The following is a 23567-nucleotide window of genomic DNA, read 5'->3' as shown; positions in this document are numbered from 1 at the left end:
ACACGAAGAAGAAGAGAAGGTACCGCTATCATTACACAGAGGCTGAAAGAGAAAAAGCAAGGCGTTTTCTCAAGAGGGACAACGAGAATTGAATATAAACGCTGACTGAAATACAGTTGCAAGCTCAGAAATAGTATCAATCCCTGCCCCAGTTTGGTCTGGATATCCCCTGGAGAGAAATCCCAGCAAAAATAGACAGGGTGAGTAACTCAAACTCTCGCCTGAAACTAGCGCCAGATAGCTTGCAATGATTACAAAAGTAAATTGGGATGGAGCACAAACCCATAATTCACAAATATCCTACCCCTGTCTTCGAAGTTAATGTTATAAGAGCAGTGGGAAAAGTCAAAAGGTTCGCCCAAAATGCTTGCAGGTCTTGGGGGCCAATCTGAGTAGGAAAGTCCCAGGCTTTGCCGGGAAGGGATAGGCCGCACTGTCAGTGTTGAACGGTTTTCCTTTGCTAATGCTAAACCTAGCTAGCTAACAGATAGCAAACCTGACACTTCTTTCTCGTTTGAAAACCTGTTTTATACGTCTAAAAGTAGTGTAGTGTTTTTGTTTATAATATGAAAATAGTATTTTAGAATGTCATTAGAGTTCAGTTATATTTATTATTGTTGGTTTGTCTACAGAGAGTTGCTAGCTTCATATGCTAGCGCTAGCTAGCTACATTCGCGTCACTTGACCGGCTTATTTAAAGTGTTCACACCACGTCAGTTTTATCACATTTTGTTGTTACACCCAGAATTGAAAATTCATAACATTTAGATTAGTTTGTTACTGGCCTACACACAATACCCCGTAAAGTAATGTCAAAGTGGAATTATGTTTTTTTTTACAAGTCTTTACAGATGTATTAGAATGGTATTGAGTTGAGTCACAAGTTGCATGGACTCACTGTGTACAATAGTGTTTAACATGATTTCTGAATGACTACCTCATCTCTGTACCCCACACATACAATTATCTTTAAGGTTCCGCAATGTTTTTCAAACACAGATTCAACCACAAAGACCAGGGAGCTTGTTAGATGGGGAAGAAAAAAAGACATTGAATATCCCTTTGAGCAAAGTGAATGTATTAATTACACTCTGGTGGTGGTGTATCAATACATCCAGTCACTACAAAGATAGACGTCCTTTCTAACTAAGTTGCCGGAGAGGAAGGAAACCGCTCAGAGATTCACCATGAGGCCAATGGTGACTTTAAAACAGTTACAGAGGTTGTTGGTTAGCAGTGTTTTTGTAGCGCACATGATGGTAGAGTTTGTAAATAATCAAGATATCATTCTGCCAGGTAGGCAATAGGCTACATTGTAGTTAACATTTAATTGAGAAAGTTTTTGTGTAAGCCTTGCCATCTACCAGAAGACTGTTTTTATTAGCATCTTTGCTAACGTCTACACAAAGTGGTAGACCGGCACATACACACAGGGGATCTCGTTGCCTGTTCAGAAAGTTGCAGGAAATACGAATCACTGAAGCATTCTGTTCATGTCTTATGATAAACTTTACTGAATATTGTTCAATTCTGTTTTAATGTTTGGATTCCGTCCATCTTCTCTGCATGGTGGTTTTTCCAAGGCCCTAATCCTCCAGGGCCTTGGAAAATTGCAATTAGCTCAGAACAGGGCAGCACGGCTGGCCCTCGGATGTAGACAGAGAGCAAACATTAATAATATGTCAATCTCTCCTGGCTCAAAGTAGAGATTGACTTCATCACTATTTGAATTAGTGAGAGGTTGAAAGCACCGAGCTGTCTGTTTGTTAAACAAAGAGCACATAGCTCGGACATGCATACCCCCACAAGACATGCCACCAGAGGTTTCTTCGCAGTCTTAAGTCCAGAACAGACCATGGGAGGTGGACGGTACTACAGGAAATATAATGATTATGATCACCCTTCCTCAATGTAAATATTATGGTGAAACTATACCAAAGATGGTTTAGAAACTTGTGAACCAAGCTGGTGTGTATGTGTGTGTGTGTATATATATATATTTATTTATTTGTTTATTTATTTGTTTGTGAATCGCCCATAAATTTGAAAAAAGCAAGATATGATTTTTAGGCCATATTTCCCAGCCCTAGTTGGGAGGCCCAAGAGACCAAGACGACTGTGGCAGGCGTGGGTTGGGGTGTAGGGTTTGATCAGGACGGAGTGCCAAGAGCCTGGGGTGGCAGGACGGAGTGCTCAGGTTGGGGTGTAGGGTTTGATCAGGAGTTAGGGCCAAGAGCCTCGGGGTGGGGTGGTTGGGGTGTAGGGTTTGATCATAGCCTGAAGGTAGTTAGGGCCAAGAGCCTCGGGGTGGTAGGACAGAGTGCTCAGGTTGGGGTGTAGGGTTTGATCATAGCCTGAAGGTAGTTAGGGCCAAGAGCCTCGGGGTGGCAGGACGGAGAGCTCAGGTTGGGGTGTAGGGTTTGATCATAGCCTGAAGGTAGTTAGGGCCAAGAGCCTAGGGGTGGCCTAGCTCAGGTTGGGGTGTAGGGTTTGATCATAGCCTGAAGGTAGTTAGGGCCAAGAGCCTCGGGGTGGCAGGACGGAGGTGCTCAGGTTGGGGTTGTGTAGGGTTTGATCATAGCCTGAAGGTAGTTAGGGCCAAGAGCCTCAGGTGGCAGGACAAGAGTGCTCAGGTTGGGGTGTAGGGTTTGATCATAGCCTGAAGGTAGTTAGGGCCAAGAGCCTCGGGGTGGCAGGACGGAGTGCTCAGGTTGGGGTGTAGGGTTTGATCATAGCCTGAAGGTAGTTAGGGCCAAGAGCCTCGGGGTGGCAGGACGGAGTGCTCAGGTTGGGGTGTAGGGTTTGATCATAGCCTGAAGGTAGTTAGGGCCAAGAGCCTCGGGGTGGCAGGACGGAGAGCTCAGGTTGGGGTGTAGGGTTTGATCATAGCCTGAAGGTAGTTAGGGCCAAGAGCCTCGGGGTGGCAGGACGGAGTGCTCAGGTTGGGGTGTAGGGTTTGATCTCCTGAGGTTGGGGTGGGGTGGCAGGGTTTGATTTGATCATAGCCTGAAGGTAGTTAGGGCCAAGAGCCTCGGGGTGGCAGGACGGAGTGCTCAGGTTGGGGTGTAGGGTTTGATCATAGCCTGAAGGTAGTTAGGGCCAAGAGCCTCGGGGTGGCAGGACGGAGTGCTCAGGTTGGGGTGTAGGGTTTTGATCCCTGAAGGTAGTTAGGGCCAAGAGCCTCGGCAGGACGGAGTGCTCAGGTTGGGGTGTAGGGTTTGATCATAGCCTGAAGGTAGTTAGGGCCAAGAGCCTCGGGGTGGCAGGACGGAGTGCTCAGGTTGGGGTGTAGGGTTTGATCATAGCCTGAAGGTAGTTAGGGCCAAGAGCCTCGGGGTGGCAGGACGGAGTGCTCAGGTTGGGGTGTAGGGTTTGATCATAGCCTGAAGGTAGGGATGGGCAGTTCCTCTTGACACCATGGTGTTGAAGATGATGCAAGCTTCGACTGGAAGCCAGTGGAGTGTTGCGGAGGAGCGAGGTGACACGGGAGGATTTAGGAAGGTTGGACGACCAGGCGGGCTGTGTCATTCATTGTTGGGTGGCAGGTAGCCTAGTGGTTAGAGCGTAGGGACGGCAGGTAGCCTAGTGGTTGAGCGTTAGGTAGCCTAGTGGTTAGGGTAGGGACGGCAGGTAGCCTAGTGGTTAGAGCGTAGGGAAGGTAGCCTAGTGGTTAGAGCGTAGGGACGGCAGGTATCCTAGTGGTTAGAGCGTTGTGCTCCTGAAAGGTTGCTGGGTCAAATCCCGAGCTGACAAGGTACAAATCTGTTGTTCTGCCCCTGAACAAGGCAGTTAACCCACTCTTCCTAGGCCGTCATTGAAAATTAGAATTGCCTAGTTAAATAAATAAAGATAAAATAAAAACATTCTGGATAAGTTACAGGGGTTTGATGGCTCATCGGGGAGCCCAGAAAACAGAGTTGCAGCAGTTTAAACTGGAGATGACAAGTGCCTGTGTTAGTGCCTGTGTTAGTGCCTGTGTTAGTGCCTGGGTTAGTGCCTGGGTTAGTGCCTGGGTTAGTGCCTGGGTTAGTGCCTGGGTTAGTGCCTGGGTTAGTGCCTGGGTTAGTGCCTGGGTTAGGGCCTGGGTTAGGACCTGGGTTAGGACCTGGGCCACTTCCTGTGTGAGGAAAAGTCTGATGTTATAATGCAGTGGTATGTCACTCTGCTGATGTTATAGAGCAGTGGTATGTCACACTCTGCTGATGTTATAGAGCAGTGGTATGTCACACTCTGCTGATGTTATAGAGCAGTGGTATGTCACACTGCTGATGTTATAGAGCAGTGGTATGTCACTCTGCTGATGTTATAGAGCAGTGGTATGTCACTCTGGTGATGTTATAGAGCAGTGGTATGTCACTCTGCTGATGTTATATAGAGCAGTGGTATGTCACTACTGATGTTATAGAGCAGTGGTATGTCACTCTACTGATGTTATAGATGGTATGTCACTACTGATGTTATAGAGCAGTGGTATGTCACTCTGCTGATGTTATAGAGCAGTGGTATGTCTCTCTACTGATGTTATAGAGCAGTGGTATGTCACTCTGCTGATGTTATAATGCAGTGGTATGTCACTCTGCTGATGTTATAGAGCAGTGGTATGTCACTCTGCTGATGTTATAGAGCAGTGGTATGTCACACTGGTGACGTTATAGAGCAGTGGTATGTCACACTGGTGATGTTATAGAGCAGTGGTATGTCACTCTACTGATGTTATAGAGCAGTGGTATGTCACTCTGCTGATGTTATAGAGCAGTGGTATGTCACTCTACTGATGTTATAGAGCAGTGGTATGTCACTCTACTGATGTTATAGAGCAGTGGTATGTCACACTGGTGACTGGTATGTCACACTGGTGATGTTATAGAGCAGTGGTATGTCACTCTACTGATGTTATAGAGCAGTGGTATGTCACTCTGCTGATGTTATAGAGCAGTGGTATGTCACTCTACTGATGTTATAGAGCAGTGGTATGTCACTCTACTGATGTTATAGAGCAGTGATATGTCACTCTGCTGATGTTATAGAGCAGTGGTATGTCACTCTACTGATGTTATAGAGCAGTGGTATGTCACTCTACTGATGTTATAGAGCAGTGGTATGTCACTCTGCTGATGTTATAGAGCAGTTGTATGTCACTCTGCTGATGTTATAATGCAGTGGTATGTCTCTCTACTGATGTTATAGAGCAGTGGTATGTCACTCTACTGATGTTATAGAGCAGTGGTATGTCACTCTACTGATGTTATAATGCAGTGGTATGTCACTACTGATGTTATAGAGCAGTGGTATGTCACTCTACTGATGTTATAATGCAGTGGTATGTCACTACTGATGTTATAGAGCAGTGGTATGTCACTCTACTGATGTTATAGAGCAGTGGTATGTCACTCTACTGATGTTATAATGCAGTGGTATGTCACTACTGATGTTATAGAGCAGTGGTATGTCACTCTGGTGATGTTATAGAGCAGTGGTATGTCACTCTACTGATGTTATAGAGCAGTGGTATGTCACTCTACTGATGTTATAGAGCAGTGGTATGTCACTCTACTGATGTTATAGAGCAGTTGTATGTCACTCTACTGATGTTATAATGCAGTGATATGTCACTCTACTGATGTTATAATGCTGTGGTATGTCACACTGGTGATGTTATAGAGCAGTGGTATGTCACTCTGCTGATGTTATAGAGCAGTGCTATGTCACTACTGATGTTATAGAGCAGTGGTATGTCACTCTACTGATGTTATAGAGCAGTGGTATGTCACTCTACTGATGTTATAGAGCAGTGATATGTCACTCTGCTGATGTTATAGAGCAGTGGTATGTCACTCTACTGATGTTATAGAGCAGTGGTATGTCACTCTGCTGATGTTATAATGCTGTGGTATGTCACACTGGTGATGTTATAGAGCAGTGGTATGTCACTCTGCTGATGTTATAGAGCAGTGCTATGTCACTACTGATGTTATAGAGCAGTGGTATGTCACTCTACTGATGTTATAGAGCAGTGGTATGTCACTCTACTGATGTTATAGAGCAGTGATATGTCACTCTGCTGATGTTATAGAGCAGTGGTATGTCACTCTACTGATGTTATAGAGCAGTGGTATGTCACTACTGATGTTATAGAGCAGTGGTATGTCACTCTGCTGATGTTATAGAGCAGTTGTATGTCACTCTGCTGATGTTATAATGCAGTGGTATGTCTCTACTGATGTTATGGAGCAGTGGTATGTCACTCTACTGATGTTATAGAGCAGTGGTATGTCACTCTACTGATGTTATAATGCAGTGGTATGTCACTACTGATGTGGTATGTCACTCTACTGATGTTATAGAGCAGTGGTATGTCACTCTACTGATGTTATAATGCAGTGGTATGTCACTACTGATGTTATAGAGCAGTGGTATGTCACTCTGGTGATGTTATAGAGCAGTGGTATGTCACTCTACTGATGTTATAGAGCAGTGGTATGTCACTCTACTGATGTTATAGAGCAGTGGTATGTCACTCTACTGATGTTATAGAGCAGTTGTATGTCACTCTACTGATGTTATAATGCAGTGGTATGTCACTCTACTGATGTTATAATGCTGTGGTATGTCACTCTACTGATGTTATAGAGCAGTGGTATGTCACTCTGCTGATGTTATAGAGCAGTGCTATGTCACTACTGATGTTATAGAGCAGTGGTATGTCACTCTGGTGATGTTATAGAGCAGTGGTATGTCACTCTGCTGATGTTATAGAGCAGTGGTATGTCACTCTGCTGATGTTATAGAGCAGTGGTATGTCACTCTGCTGATGTTATAGAGCAGTGGTATGTCACTCTGGTGATGTTATAGAGCAGTGGTATGTCACTCTACTGATGTTATAGAGCAGTGGTATGTCACACTGGTGATGTTATAGAGCAGTGGTATGTCACTCTGATGTTATAGAGCAGTGGTATGTCAATGTTATAGAGCAGTGGTATGTCACACTCTGCTGATGTTATAGAGCAGTGGTATGTCACACTCTGCTGATGTTATAGAGCAGTGGTATGTCACACTCTGTTGATGTTATAGAGCAGTGGTATGTCACACTCTACTGATGTTATAGAGCAGTGGTATGTCACTCTGCTGATGTTATAGAGCAGTGGTATGTCACTCTGCTGATGTTATAATGCAGTGGTATGTCACTCTGCTGATGTTATAGAGCAGTGGTATGTCACTCTACTGATGTTATAGAGCAGTGGTATGTCACTGATGTTATAGAGTGGTATGTCAGCTGATGTTATAATGCAGTGGTATGTCACTCTGCTGATGTTATAGAGCAGTGGTATGTCACTCTGCTGATGTTATAGAGCAGTGGTATGTCACTCTACTGATGTTATAATGAGCACTCTACTGATGTTATAGAGCAGTGTCACTCTACTGATGTTATAATGCTGTGGTATGTTATGTTATAGAGCAGTAGTATGTCACTCTGCTGATGTTATAGAGCAGTGGTATGTCACTCTGCTGATGTTATAGAGCAGTGGTATGTCACTCTGCTGATGTTATAGAGCAGTGGTATGTCACTCTGCTGATGTTATAGAGCAGTGGTATGTCACTCTGCTGATGTTATAGAGCAGTGGTATGTCACTCTGCTGATGTTATAGAGCAGTGGTATGTCACACTCTGCTGATGTTATAGAGCAGTGGTATGTCACACTCTGCTGATGTTATAGAGCAGTGGTATGTCACACTCTGCTAATGTTATCGAGCAGTGGTATGTCACACTCTGCTGATGTTATCGAGCAGTGGTATGTCACACTCTGCTGATGTTATAGAGCAGTGGTATGTCACACTGATGATGTTATGGAGCAGTGGTATGTCACACTTGGCTGATGTTATAGAGCAGTGGTATGTCACTTTGCTGATGTTATAGAGCAGTGGTATGTCACACTCTGCTGATGTTATAGAGCAGTGGTATGTCACACTCTACTGATGTTATAGAGCAGTGGTATGTCACTCTGCTGATGTTATAATGCAGTGGTATGTCACTCTGCTGATGTTATAATGCAGTGGTATGTCACTCTGCTGATGTTATAATGCAGTGGTATTCAAAGGTGGGGTGGCGACCCCTAGTTTTTCAAATGTATTTATTCTATTTTTATTTTTATTTCACCTTTATTTAACCAGGTAGGCTAGTTGAGAACAAGTTCTCATTTGCAACTGCGACCTGGCCAAGATAAAGCATAGCAGTGTGAACAGACAGCAACACAGAGTTACACATGGAGTAAACAATCAACAATAAACAAGTCAATAACACAGTAGAAAAAAATAATCTATATACATTGTGTGCAAAAGGCACGAGGAGGTAGGCAATAAATAGACCATAGGAGTGAATAATTACAATTTAGCAGATTAACACTGGAGTGATAAATGAGCAGATGATGATGTGCAAGTAGAGATGCTGGTGTGCAAAAGAGCAGAAAAGTAAATAAAATAAAAATAGTATGGGTATGAGGTAGGTAAAATGGGTGGGCTATTTACAGATGGACTATGTACAGCTGCAGCGATCGGTTAGCTGCTCAGATAGCAGATGTTTAAAGTTGGTGAGGGAGATTAAAGTCTCCAACTTCAGAGATTTTTGCAATTCGTTCTAGTCGCAGGCAGCAGAGAACTGGAAGGAAAGGTGGCCAAATTAGGTTTTGGCTTTAGGGATGATCAGTGAGATACACCTGCTGGAGCGCATGCTACGGGTGGGTGTTGCCATCGTGACCAGTGATCTGAGATAAGGCGGAGCTTTACCTAGCATAGACTTGTAGATGACCTGGAGCCAGTGGGTCTGGCGACGAACATGTAGCGAGGGCCAGCCGACTAGAGCATACAGGTCGCAGTGGTGGGTGGTATAAGGTGCTTTAGTTCCAAAAGGGATGGCACTGTGATAAACTGCATCCAGTTTGCTGAATAGAGTGTTGGAAGCTATTTTGTAGATGACATCACCGAAGTCGAGGATCGGTAGTATAGTCAGTTTTACTAGGGTAAGTTTTGCGGCGTGAGTGAAGGAGGCTTTGTTGCGAAATAGAATGCCGACTCGAGATTTGATTTTGGATTGGAGATGTTTGATATGAGTGTGGAAGGAGAGTTTGCAGTCTAGCCAGACACCTAGGTACTTATAGATGTCCACATATTCTGGGTCGGAACCATCCAGGGTGGTGATGCTCGTCGGGCGTGTGCGTGCAGGCAGCGAATTGTTGTCGCAGGGAAACTGCAGTCGGGTCCCTAAAATATTTTTCTTTTTTTTTTGGCGCAAAAGTAAAGAGTACAGGTTATTGTATGGGACAACATCCAAAAGTTTTTTGAGAGAAATAGTAAAAAAATAAAAAAATGTTGAATGAATGTGGAAGAGTAGTGGAGTGTCAATGCAATAATCTGAGAGACCTTGAGTTGAGCAGAGTGACTTGGTCTACAGAGAGAAGAGGAGAGGGCCTAGAACCGAGCCCTGGGGGACCCCACTAGTGAGAGTATATGGTGCAGACTCCACTCTACGCCCCCTGGTATGAACGTCCACAGTTGTGCTTCCCTCCGTAGCCAGACAGATCTTACCGTGACGGCATCCTGGGAAACCAGAGCCCGAGTATCAACGCCGTACAGTAACTTACCTGGGAGGATAAAATGTGCTGACTGACGGCTCTGGCAGCTCCTGGCTGACTGACGGCTCTGGCAGCTCCTGGCTGACTGACGGCTCTGGCAGCTCCTGGCTGACTGACGGGCTCTGGCAGCTCCTGGCTGACTGACTGCTCTGGCAGCTCCTGGCTGACTGACGGCTCTGGCAGCTCCTGGCTGACTGACGGCTCTGGCAGCTCCTGGCTGACTGACGGCTCTGGCAGCTCCTGGCTGACTGACGGCTCTGGCAGCTCCTGGCTGACTGACGGCTCTGGCAGCTCCTGGCTGACTGACGGCTCTGGCAGCTCCTGGCTGACTGACGGCTCTGGCAGCTCCTGGCTGACTGACGGCTCTGGCAGCTCCTGGCCGACTGACGGCTCTGGCAGCTCCTGGCCGACTGACGGCTCTGGCAGCTCCTGGCCGACTGACGGCTCTGGCAGCTCCTGGCCGACTGACTGCTCTGGCAGCTCCTGGCTGACTGACGGGCTCTGGCAGCTCCTGGCTGACTGACTGCTCTGGCAGCTCCTGGCTGACTGACGGCTCTGGCAGCTCCTGGCTGACTGACGGCTCTGGCAGCTCCTGGCTGACTGACGGCTCTGGCAGCTCCTGGCCGACTGACTGCTCTGGCAGCTCCTGGCTGACTGACGGCTCTGGCAGCTCCTGGCTGACTGACGGCTCTGGCAGCTCCTGGCTGACTGACGGGCTCTGGCAGCTCCTGGCTGACTGACGGCTCTGGCAGCTCCTGGCTGACTGACGGCTCTGGCAGCTCCTGGCTGACTGACGGCTCTGGCAGCTCCTGGCTGACTGACGGCTCTGGCAGCTCCTGGCTGACTGACTGCTCTGGCAGCTCCTGGCCGACTGACGGGCTCTGGCAGCTCCTGGCTGACTGACGGCTCTGGCAGCTCCTGGCTGACTGACGGGCTCTGGCAGCTCCTGGCTGACTGACGGCTCTGGCAGCTCCTGGCCGACTGACGGCTCTGGCAGCTCCTGGCTGACTGACGGCTCTGGCAGCTCCTGGCTGACTGACGGGCTCTGGCAGCTCCTGGCTGACTGACTGCTCTGGCAGCTCCTGGCTGACTGACGGGCTCTGGCAGCTCCTGGCTGACTGACTGCTCTGGCAGCTCCTGGCCGACTGACGGCTCTGGCAGCTCCTGGCTGACTGACTGCTCTGGCAGCTCCTGGCCGACTGACTGCTCTGGCAGCTCCTGGCCGACTGACTGCTCTGGCAGCTCCTGGCTGACTGACTGCTCTGGCAGCTCCTGGCTGACTGACGGGCTCTGGCAGCTCCTGGCTGACTGACGGGCTCTGGCAGCTCCTGGCTGACTGACTGCTCTGGCAGCTCCTGGCTGACTGACGGGCTCTGGCAGCTCCTGTACAGTAACTTAACTGGGAGGATAAAATGTAATATGCCCCCGTGGCTGTTTTCTAATTTCATACTGGTCACGTTGCAGGAGCGTGAGTCAGATCAGCTCCACTCTGCAGGCCTATCACCCATCCAATCAGGGTAGGGCCCCCTCGGATACCCCACCTCTGGCCTGTGTCCAGTGGCGTTGTCCCCCAAATGGCACCCTACTCTCTTTATAGTGCGCTACTTTATCACCAGGGTTCACAGGGCTCTGGTCTATAGTAGTGCACTATATAGGGAATAGTGCTCTGGTCTAAAGTAGTGTACTATATAGGGAATAGGGCTCTGGTCTAAAGTAGTGCACTATATAGGGAATAGGGCTCTGGTCTATAGTAGTGCACTATATAGGGAAGAGGGCTCTGGTCTAAAGTAGTGCACGATGTAGGGAATAGGGCTCTGGTCTAAAGTAGTGCACAATATAGGGAATAGGGCTCTGGTCTATAGTAGTGCACTATATAGGCAATAGGGCTCTGGTCTATAGTAGTGCACTATATAGGGAATAGGGTTCTGGTCTAAAGTAGTGTACTATATAGGGAATAGGGCTCTGGTCTATAGTAGTGCACTATATAGAATAGGGCTCTGGTCTATAGTAGTGTACTAGCAGGCTAGGAGGAATAGGGCTCTGGTCTATAGTAGTGTACTATATAGGGAATAGGGCTCTGTTTCCCTTCACTATAGTAGTGTACTATATAGGGAATAGGGCCCTGGGCTGGGGATGGGAGCTGTACTCCTATAGGGAATGGGAGGGCTCTGGTCTCCTCTAGTGCTGGGGATGGGAATAGGCTCTATTTGGGCTGCATGACGGGGTCGACCCCTCCTCTCTCCGGGCTGGCTGACTGGCTCCTTCCATGTCGAGCAGGCAGGGAGAAGAAGGGAGGGGATGGGAAGGGCTCCTCCTCCTCATTCCTGGGGATGGGAGCTGGCTCCTCCTCCTCCTCCGGGCTGGGGATGGGAGCTGGCTCCTCCTCCTCTCTCTCCGGGCTGGGGATGGGAGCTGGCTCCTCCTCCTCTCTCCCGGGCTGGGGATGGGAGCTGGCTCCTCCTCCTCTCTCCGGGCTGGGGATGGGAGCTGGCTCCTCCTCCTCTCTCCGGGCTGGGGATGGGAGCTGGCTCCTCCTCCTCTCTCCGGGCTGGGGATGGGAGCTGGCTCCTCCTCCTCTCTCCGGGCTGGGGATGGGAGCTGGCTCCTCCTCCTCTCTCCGGGCTGGGGATGGGAGCTGGCTCCTCCTCCTCTCTCCGGGCTGGGGATGGGAGCTGCCTCCTCCTCCTCCTCTCTCCGGGCTGGGGATGGGAGCTGCCTCCTCCTCCTCCTCTCTCCGGGCTGGGGATGGGAGCTGGCTCCTCCTCCTCTCTCCGGGCTGGGGATGGGAGCTGGCTCCTCCTCCTCTCCGGGCTGGGGATGGGAGCTGGCTCCTCCTCTCTCCCGGGCTGGGGATGGGAGCTGGCTCCTCCTCCTCTCTCTCCGGGCTGGGGATGGGAGCTGGCTCCTCCTCCTCTCTCCCGGGCTGGGGATGGGAGCTGGCTCCTCCTCCTCTCTCCGGGCTGGGGATGGGAGCTGGCTCCTCCTCCTCTCTCCGGGCTGGGGATGGGAGCTGGCTCCTCCTCCTCTCTCTCCGGGCTGGGGATGGGAGCTGGCTCCTCCTCCTCCTCTCTCCGGGCTGGGGATGGGAGCTGCTCCTCCTCCTCCTCTCCGGGCTGGGGATGGGAGCTGGCTCCTCCTCCTCTCTCCGGGCTGGGGATGGGAGCTGGCTCCTCCTCCTCTCTCCGGGCTGGGGATGGGAGCTGGCTCCTCCTCCTCTCTCCCGGGCTGGGGATGGGAGCTGGCTCCTCCTCCTCTCTCCGGGCTGGGGATGGGAGCTGGCTCCTCCTCCTCTCTCCGGGCTGGGGATGGGAGCTGGCTCCTCCTCCTCTCTCCGGGCTGGGGATGGGAGCTGGCTCCTCCTCCTCTCTCCGGGCTGGGGATGGGAGCTGGCTCCTCCTCCTCTCTCCGGGCTGGGGATGGGAGCTGGCTCCTCCTCCTCTCTCCGGGCTGGGGATGGGAGCTGGCTCCTCCTCCTCTCTCCCGGGCTGGGGATGGGAGCTGGCTCCTCCTCCTCTCTCCGGGCTGGGGATGGGAGCTGGCTCCTCCTCCTCTCTCCCGGGCTGGGGATGGGAGCTGGCTCCTCCTCCTCTCTCCGGGCTGGGGATGGGATGGGAGCTCCTCTCTCTCCGGGCTGGGGATGGGAGCTGGCTCCTTCTCTCTCCGGGCTGGGGATGGGAGCTGGCTCCTCCTCCTCTCTCCGGGCTGGGGATGGGAGCTGGCTCCTCCTCCTCCTCTCTCCGGGCTGGGGATGGGAGCTGGCTCCTCCTCCTCCTCTCTCCGGGCTGGGGATGGGAGCTGGCTCCTCCTCTCTCCGGGCTGGGGATGGGAGCTGGCTCCTCCTCCTCCTCTCTCCGGGCTGGGGATGGGAGCTGGCTCCTCCTCCTCCTCTCTCCGGGCTGGGGATGGGAGCTGGCTCCTCCTCCTCTCTCCGGGCTGGGGATGGGACAGTGTATTTTTAGACTCCCCCTTCCTCTACCCCGTGTGTGTGTGTGTGTGTGTGTGTGTGTGTGTGTGTGTGTGTGTGTGTGTGTGTGTGTCTCTCAGCCTGAAGAGACATTCTCTCTCTGTGAGAACCAGAACAGAATTGAACTGAGTTGAACCTTGGTCAGTGTCACCAGGTCTTTGCTCCAGGACTCTTGTTGATAGTCATGCAGGCCCAGGTGTCAGCCTAAGCATCCTCGAGAGACCATTGTTTTGTAAAACAAAAAGGATATTTTAAAGTTTGAGGAGAAAACAGTGAAGGCTTTGCTAACCAATATGTTGTCCTGGAAATAACAAAATAAAATGCATCTCTAAGCATGAAACATGGAGTGAAATTGGTTATTTTCCCTTAAGGCCTACAATTTATATAGAAAAGTATGTGGACACCCCTTCAAATGAGTGGATGCAGCTAATTCAGTATAAAATCGAGCACATAGTTCTGTGGAGTGATGAGTCCTGCTTCAACATCCGACGGACTAATCTGGATTTAACGGATGCCAGGATAACGCTACCTGCTTAATGCATAGTGCCAACTGTAAAGTTTGGTGGAGTTTTTTGTGTTTCCGGCCCCTAAGTTCCAGTGAAGGGAAATCTTAACGCGACAGCGTACAATGACATTCTAGATTATTCTGTGCTTCCAACTTTGTGGCGACAGTTTGGGTTAGACTCTTTCCTGTTTCAGCATGACACTGTCCCCGTGCACAAAGCGAGGTCCATACAGAAATGGTTTGTCAAGATGAGTGTGGATGAACTTGACTGACCTGCACAGAGCCCTGACCTCAACCAAATCGAACACCTTCGTGATGATTTAGAACGCTGACTGCAAGACAGGCCTAATCACCCCCAACATCAGTGGCCGACTTCACTAATGCTCTTCTGGCTGAATGGAAGCAAGTCCCCCTGCAGCAATGTTCCTACATCTAGTGGAAAGCCTTCCCAGAAGAGTGGAGGCTGTTATAGCAGCAATGTTCCAACATCTAGTGGAAAGCCTTCCCAGAAGAGTGGAGGCTTTTAAAGCAGCAAGGGGGAGGGACCAACTCCGTATTAATGGCCATGATTTTGGAATGAGATCATTGGACGAGCAGGTTTCCACACTGTTGGTTATGTAGTGTATGATGGGCTATTTTATAGGTCACTGAGGTCTTGACGTTACTCTGTGTTGATGGTCTGTGTTGCTATGAGTGAACACATTCATTTAGGTCATTCTAGAACCTACTGAATTGAGTCCTCATACTGTTGGTCATGTGGTGTATGTGTTGTATTTCTTACTGTTAGAGTAAATCACTTTAGAAGTAGGGGATCCTTTCCCAATTAAAAAGACAGATGTCTGGGGATGGATTGTAAAAGGCCCTTGTTGTTGTCCAGCACATCCATTCAGAGCTTTTTTTTACACACAGGCATGCTGTGCCTCTCTCTCTCTCTCTCTGATGAGACATCCTGATGAGAGCTTGATGAGTTGTTATTTACCCATGATCCTCTCTGGGGGAGTCTTCCAGTGTGTCTCTGACTCAGCCGGTCTCATTATATCCTTCCGTGTGTGTGTGTGTGTGTGTGTGTGTGTGTGTGTGTGTGTGAGAGATTCTTTCTTCCTCTCCCCATATCTTTGTGTGTCCCTGTGTGTTAGTGACTTGGGCATTCGGAAAAGTATTCAGACCCCTTGACTTGTTCCACATTTTGTTACGTTACAGCCTTGTTCTAAAATGGATGAATGTGTCTTTTTCCCTCTACACACAATACCCCACAATGACAAAGCAAAAACTGTTATTTAGCAAATGTATATATCTATAAAAAAAAACAGATCACATTTACACAAGTATTCAAACCCTTTACTCTGTACTTTGTTGAAGCAACTTTGGCAGCGATTACATCCTCGATTCTTCTTGGGTATGACGCTACAAGCGTGACACACCTGTATTCTGGAAGTTTCTCCCATTGTTCTCTGCAGATCCTCTCAAGCTCTGACAGCTATTTTCAGGTTTCTCCAGAGATGTTCAATCAGGTTCAAGTCCGGGCTCTGGCTGGGCCACTCGAGGACATTGAGACTTGTCCTGAAGCAACTCATGCATTATCTTTGCTATGTGCTTCGGGTCGTTGTCCTGTTGGAAGGTGAACCTCCGCCCCAGTTTGAGGTCTTGAGCGCTCTGGAGCAGGTTTTCATCAAGGATCTCTCTCTGAACTTTGCTGCGTTCATCTGTCACTCTGTCCTGACTTGTCTCCCAGTCCCTGCAGCTGAAAAAATATCCACACAGCGTGATGCTGCCACCACCGTGCTTCACCGTAGGGATGGTGCCAGGGTTCATCTAGACGTGCCACTTGACATTCAGGCCAAAGAGTTCAATCTTGGTTTCATCAGACCAGAGAATCTTGTTTCTCATGGTCTGAGAGTCTTTAGGTGCCTTTTGGCAAATTCCAAGCTGGCTGTCATGTGCCTTTTAATGAGGAGTGACTTCCGTCTGGCCAGTCTACCATAAAGGCCTGATTGGTCGAGTGCTGCAGAGGTGGTTGTCCTTCTGGAAGGTTCTCCCATCTCCACAGAGGAACGCTGGAGCTCTGTCAGAGTGACCATCGGGTTCATTGTTACCTCCCAGACCACAGCCCTTCTCCCCTGATTGCTCAGTTTGTCCGGGCGGCCAGCCCTAGGAAGAGTCTAGTTAAATCCAACCTTCTTCCATTTTAGAATGATGGAGGCCACTGTGTTCTTGGGGACCGTCAATGATGCAGACATTTTTTTGGTACCCTTCCCCAGATCTGTGCTTCAACATAATCCTGTCTCGGAGCTCTACAGGCAAATTTTTCGACCCCCTGGGGCGGCAGGGTAGCCTAGTGCTTAGAGCTTTGGACTAGTAACCGGAAGGTTGCAAGTTCAAACCCCCGAGCTGACAAGGTACAAATCTGTCGTTCTGCCCCTGAACAAGGCAGTTAAACCACTGTTCCTAGGCCGTCATTGAAAATAAGAATTTGTTCTTAACTGACTTGCCTGGTAAAATAAAATAAAATAAATGGCTTGATTTTTGCTCTGACATGCACTGTCAACTGTGGGACCTTATATCGACAGGTGTGTGTGCCTTTCCAAATCATGTCCAATCAATTGAATTTACCACAGGTGGACTACAATCAAGTTGCAGAATACATCTCAAGGATGATCCATGGAAACGGGATGCATACGAGCTCATTTTCCAGTCTCATAGCAAAGGGTCTGAATACTTATGCTAACATTTCTAAATACCTGTTTTTGGCTTTGTCATTATGGGGTATTGTGATGTCATTATGGGGTGTTGCGATGTCATTATGGGGTGTTGCGATGTCATTATGGGGTGTTGCGATGTCATTATGGGGTGTTGCGATGTCATTATGGGGTGTGGCGATGTCATTATGGGGTGTGGCGATGTCATTATGGGGTGTTGCGATGTCATTATGGGGTATTGTGTTTAGACTGAGGGACAAATGATTCAATCCATTTTAGAATAAGACTTTAAACGTAACTAAAGGTGGAAACGGGCAAGGGGTCTGAATACTTTCCCAAGGCACTGTGTACCTGTAGTCTGAATGCCCTTAGTTCTTATGAATCACACCTTCCCTGACACACACAACACTCCTCACGTCACACCAGATGTCTTGCTCTATCAGTTTATAAATGTCTCAGCTCTTCAGGCGTCAGTCGTCACGTGAAGATGACGTCATCTGTTGGCTTTGCCGAGAATGTTGATGAGTACGGGTGTAGCGTTTTTGGGTATGTTGTTGACGGCAGTTTTTTAATTAGGCTGCTGTTATTACCCTCACGAGACTCTGGTTAGTTTTCTATCTTCTTGTCTTCCCATCTGAAACAGTTCAGAACCGCTCCTTCATGTATTAGGACATTTTGTGGTGTTTTTGGTCTTTTGACAAGGGTTCTTTCGGGATGTTTGTGCACATTTGTTCTCTCTCTCTCTCTCTCTGCAAGACGCAGTCGGAAGCCAAAGAGAAGTTTGTTTCAACGAGGAATCGCCGCCTTGCAATTTTCTTTTGACATGAGATATAATGCACAACTTCGAGTTGGGATGTAAAATTGGGCGACCAAGATCTCCATGTCAAAATTATTGACCGTTTTTTTTTTTTCTTGAGTTAGGTTCCCTGATTTTAATTCGGACTATTTTGAGGAATAGTCAGAATATACTGGCTACGGCGTCTCTAGATGGACAAACGGTACTATTGCCGTTTTTCCCCCCCCCTCATTTTTCAAGTGAAGGTCTTTTTAAGGGAGTATGGAGCTCGTTCGGTTGGCGTAGATGAGGTCCTCGGCGCCAACCGAACCAAAGCACGCCGCGAGGCTTCGGCCGGTTAACACCAGAAACTGCAACTCATTATGTGTAGTGGTCCCTTTAAGACTTTAAAGCATCGGCCTGCGTTTCAACCTCTCCAATGGCTCTCTGGGTAGAGGAACATGAGAGTTTTAACGAGGTCTAGACCACTAAATCAATTTAATTCCTCAAATGGTTGAGCAGAAAACAGGCCACACGGCTGGACCTTTCTTTCTCTGTGGTTGGTTGAGACTCACTCACACACATGGTCAACCAGAGACCTTTTAAGCCAATGATTGTTTCTCTGTACGGTGCTGTGTAGTCCGTATGATTTTGTTGGTCATTGGTTCTCTGTACAGCACTGTTAACACTCAGACCAGGGGTACAGAACCAGATACTGTTAACACTCACACCAGGGGTACTCAACCAGATACTGTTAACACTCACACCAGGGGTACTCAACCAGATACTGTTAACACTCACACCAGGGGTACTCAACCAGATACTGTTAACACTCACACCAGGGGTACTCAACCAGATACTGTTAACACTCACACCAGGGGGGGTACTCAACCAGATACTGTTAACACTCACACCAGGGGTACTCAACCAGATACTGTTAACACTCACACCAGGGGTACTGAACCAGATACTGTTAACACTCACACCAGGGGTACTGAACCAGATACTGTTAACACTCACACCAGGGGTACTCAACCAGATACTGTTAACACTCACACCAGGGGGGGTACTCAACCAGATACTATTTGAGAAGGTCTGGTCACTAATTTCCTAGGTGGCAACGGTTCGGATAGATGTGATCGTTTATCGACATAGTAACGAACGTCCACCTCGTGACAAAATGCTTCCCCCAAAACTGTTCACATCCCTCTTGTTTGTCGGAAAGAAAATGTGACACTTTCAAAGCTAATTTCCTGTTTCCAATTCGACACACTTTCAAAGCTAATTTCCTGTTTCCAATTCACTTTTCAAAGCTAATTTCCTGTTTCCAATTCGACACACTTTCAAAGCTAATTTCCTGTTTCCAATTCGACACACTTTCAAAGCTAATTTCCTGTTTCCAATTCGACACACTTTCAAAGCTAATTTCCTGTTTCCAATTCGACACACTTCGTCCACTGGTGGGACTATCTGTTCAGTGTTGTAATGCCATCTCTTTCCAGCCTGCGCTGCCCTCTGCCACGTGTCTCTCTCTCCTCGTCGTCTCGGATATCCTGCAGTCCAGAGGTGAAGGATATGGATCCCATGGAGTGTCCGCTGTGTTTGGAGCTGCTGGAGACGGACGACGCCCACTTCTTCCCCTGCACCTGCGGCTACCAGATCTGTCGCTTCTGCTGGCACCGCATCCGCACAGACGAGAACGGCCTCTGCCCCGCCTGCAGAAAGGTAGGCTACCCTAGTCTAACCCCCTACCCCATATCCTACCCTAAACCCTGCCCTAGTCTAACCCCTACCCCATATCCTACCCTGCCCTAGTCTAACCCCCTACCCCATATCCTACCCTGCCCTAGTCTAACCCCTACCCCATATCCTACCCTGCCCTAGTCTAACCCCCCTACCCCATATCCTACCCTAGTCTAACCCCTCCCCCTTATCCTACCCTGCCCTAGTCTAACCCCTACCCCATATCCTACCCTAAACCCTGCCCTAGTCTAACCCCCCTACCCCATATCCTACCCTGCCCTAGTCCAACCCCTACCCCATATCCTACCCTGCCCTAGTCTAACCCCCCTACCCCATATCCTACCCTGCCCTAGTCTAACCCCCTACCCCATATCCTACCCTGCCCTAGTCTAATCCCTACCCCATATCCTACCTGCCCTAGTCTAACCCCCCTACCCCATATCCTACCCTGCCCTAGTCTAATCCCTACCCCATATCCTACCTGCCCTAGTCTACCCCCTACCCCATATCCTACCCTGCCCTAGTCTAACCCCTACCCCATATCCTACCCTGCCCTAGTCTAACCCCTACCCCATATCCTACCCTGCCCTAGTCTAACCCCCCTACCCCATATCCTACCCTGCCCTAGTCCAACACCTACCCCATATCCTACCCTAAACCCTGCCCTAGTCTAACCCCCTACCCTATATCCTACCCTAAACCCTGCCCTAGTCTAACCCCTACCCCATATCCTACCCTGCCCTAGTCAAATCCCTACCCCATATCCTACCCTAAACCCTGCCCTAGTCTAACCCCCCTACCCCATTTCCTACCCTAAACCCTGCCCTAGTCTAACCCTTACCCCATATCCTACCCTTCCCTTGTCTAATCCCTACCCCTATCCTACCCTAAACCCTGCCCTAGTCTAACCCCCTACCCAATATCCTACCCTGCCCTAGTCTAACCCCCCTACCCAATATCCTACCCTGCTCTAGTCTAACCCCTACCCCATATCCTACCCTGCCCTAGTGTAACCCCTACCCCATATTCTACCCTTCCCTAGTCTACCCCCTACCCCATTTCCTACCCTAAACCCTGCCCTAGTCTAACCCCTACCCCATTTCCTACCCTAAACCCTGCCCTAGTCTAACCCCTACCCCATTTCCTACCCTAAACCCTGCCCTAGTCTAACCCCTACCCCATATCCTACCCTAAACCCTGCCCTAGTCTAACCCCTACCCCATATCCTACCCTTCCCCAGTCTAATCTCCCTACCCCATATCCTACCCTAAACCCTGCCCTAGTCTAACCCCTACCCCATATCCTACCCTAAACCCTACCCTAGTCTAACCCCTACTCCATATCCTACCCTAAACCCTGCCCTAGTCTTCCCCCTACCCCATATCCTACCCTTCCCTAGTCTAACCCCTACCCCATATCCTACCCTAAACCCTGCCCTAATCTAATCCCTACCCCATATCCTACCTAAACCCTAGTCTCTCCCCTACCCCATGTCCTACCCTAAACCCTGCCCTAGTCTACCCCCTACCCCATATCCTACCCTAAACCCTACCCTAGTCTAACCCCTACCCCACATCCTACCCTAAACCCTACCCTAGTCTACCCCTACCCCATATCCTACCCTAAACCCTGCCCTAGTCTGACCTCTACCCCATATCCTACCTTAAACCCTGCCCTAGTCTAATCCCTACCCCATATCCTACCCTAAACCATTCCCTAGTCTAACCCCCTACCCCATATAATTTATTAACCTACCCTAGTCTAAACCCTACCCTAAACCCTAGTCTAACCCCTACTCCATATCCTACCCTAAACCCTAGTCTAACCCCTACCCCATATTCTACCCTAAACCCTAGTCTAACCCCTACCCCATATCCTACCCTAAACCCTAGTCTAACCCCTACCCCATATTCTACCCTAAACCCTAGTCTAAACCCTACCCCATATTCTACCCTAAACCCTAGTCTAATCCCCTACCCCATATCCTACCCTAAACCCTAGTCTAATCCCCTACCCCATATTCTACCCTAAACCCTAGTCTAACCCCCTACCCCATATCCTACCCTAAACCCTAGTCTAACCCCCTACCCCATATCCTACCCTAAATCCTAGTCTAACCCCCTACCCCATATTCTACCCTAAACCCTAGTCTAACCCCCTACCCCTTATCCTACCCTAAACCCTAGTCTAACCAAATACCCCATATTCTACCCTAAACCCTAGTCTAACCCCCTACCCCATATCCTACCCTAAACCCTAGTCTAATCCCCTACCCCATATCCTACCCTAAACCCTAGTCTAACCCCCTACCCCATATCCTACCCTAAACCCTAGTCTAACCCCCTACCCCATATCCTACCCTAAACCCTAGTCTAATCCCCTACCCCATATCCTACCCTAAACCCTAGTCTAATCCCCTACCCCATATCCTACCCTAAACCCTAGTCTAATCCCCTACCCCATATTCTACCCTAAACCCTAGTCTAACCCCCTACCCCATATCCTACCCTAAACCCTAGTCTAACCCCCTACCCCATATTCTACCCTAAACCCTAGTCTAACCCCCTACCCCATATTCTACCCTAAACCCTAGTCTAATCCCCTACCCTAGGGTTCCCCAACTGGCGGTCCGCGAGCCAAATCTGACCTGCGGGTAATATTATTTGGTCCCCCGAAGCCCCCAAATGATTTGATATGTTTCATTAAAAAACCCACAAAAAAACCCCATAAAAAACAATTTAAAAAACTCTCAGACCCGAGATTCAAAAAGTGCCAAATGTAATTTTCTAAGAAGGAAGTTGCCTTATGTCGGGAACTTCCTTCTGAGGAGAGAGAAAACTGGAGAATGCCAGTTGATAAAACAGGCTGGCGGACCGTTTCAGTGGTGCTGAAACGTGAACTCTGGAACCGCAGCGCAATCAACAGGTGGACAGCGCCTGCTGCTGGGAAATTATAGCTACCTTGTTATATTAGGTCTTTTTCAAATAACTTAACTGGCTATGAGGCTTCACAACATCTTTCACAATAGAAAAAGATATGGTTAAGTTAAAGTAAAAATGTAATTTTTTAAATTAAGCCTACTTACAATTGCAACTGGCCAAAAATGTAGCATCCGACAAAAAGGCGATGTCGGGGAATGGCCTGCTCTGGGAACAACAGGAAACTGGGGAATAGCCTGCTCTGGGAACAACAGGAAACTGGGGAATAGCCTGCTCTGGGAACAACAGGAAACTGGGGAATAGCCTGCTCTGGGAACAACAGGAAACTGGGGAATAGCCTGCTCTGGGAACAACAGGAAACTGGGGAATAGCCTGCTCTGGGAACAACAGGAAACTGGGGAATAGCCTGCTCTGGGAACAACAGGAAACTGGGGAATGGCCTGCTCTGGGAACAACAGGAAACCGGGGAATCTTGGGAAAGTTAGGGGGCGGTGTAACGTGCTGCCCCTCTGCCTACAGCTTTACACAGAAGTGTACAAATCCCTGTCCTTTTATCTAACACGAAACTCTCTCCTGTCTCTGTACCAGCCTTACCCAGAGGCCTCAGCGGTGTACAGACCCCTCTCTCTCCTGTCTCTGTACCAGCCTTACCCAGAGGCCTCAGCGGTGTACATACCCCTCTCTCTCCTGTCTCTGTACCAGCCTTACCCAGAGGCCTCAGCGGTGTACAGACCCCTCTCTCTCCTGTCTCTCTAACAGCCTTACCCAGAGGCCTCAGCGGTGTACATACCCCTCTCTCTCCTGTCTCTGTACCAGCCTTACCCAGAGGCCTCAGCGGTGTACAGACCCCTCTCTCTCCTGTCTCTGTACCAGCCTTACCCAGAGGCCTCAGCGGTGTACAGACCCCTCTCTCTCCTGTCTCTGTAACAGCCTTACCCAGAGGCCTCAGCGGTGTACAGACCCCTCTCTCTCCTGTCTCTCTAACAGCCTTACCCAGAGGCCTCAGCGGTGTACAGACCCCTCTCTCTCCTGTCTCTGTACCAGCCTTACCCAGAGGCCTCAGCGGTGTACAGACCCCTTTCCTTTTATCTAACAAACCCCTCTCTCTCCTGTCTCTAACAGCCTTACCCAGAGAACCCAGCGGTCTACAACCCCCTGTCAGCGGAGGAGCTGCAGAGGATAAAGAATGAGAAGAAGGCCAAACAGGTGGAGAAGAAACAGAAGACGACAGAAAACAGGAAACACCTGGCCAGCGTCAGGGTGGTGCAGAGAAACCTGGTGTTTCTAGTGGGACTGTCACAGAGACTGGCCGACCCCGAG

General features: G+C 49.3%; 1 protein-coding gene across 1 annotated transcript; it reads left to right on the top strand.

Moving 5' to 3' along the window:
* LOC135531563 (CCR4-NOT transcription complex subunit 4-like) lies at positions 1–23567 on the top strand (the record flags this gene model as incomplete). The annotated part of the gene is made up of 3 exons (XM_064959571.1): positions 1–200; positions 19068–19290; positions 23370–23567. Coding segments are annotated over exons 2-3 (348 nt in total), but the record flags the coding sequence as incomplete, so codon positions are not given.

This window comes from Oncorhynchus masou, unplaced genomic scaffold (genome assembly GCF_036934945.1).
Source record: "Oncorhynchus masou masou isolate Uvic2021 unplaced genomic scaffold, UVic_Omas_1.1 unplaced_scaffold_1645, whole genome shotgun sequence".
Lineage (NCBI taxonomy): Eukaryota > Metazoa > Chordata > Actinopteri > Salmoniformes > Salmonidae > Oncorhynchus > Oncorhynchus masou.
This window is presented reverse-complemented; position numbering and strand designations above follow the sequence as displayed.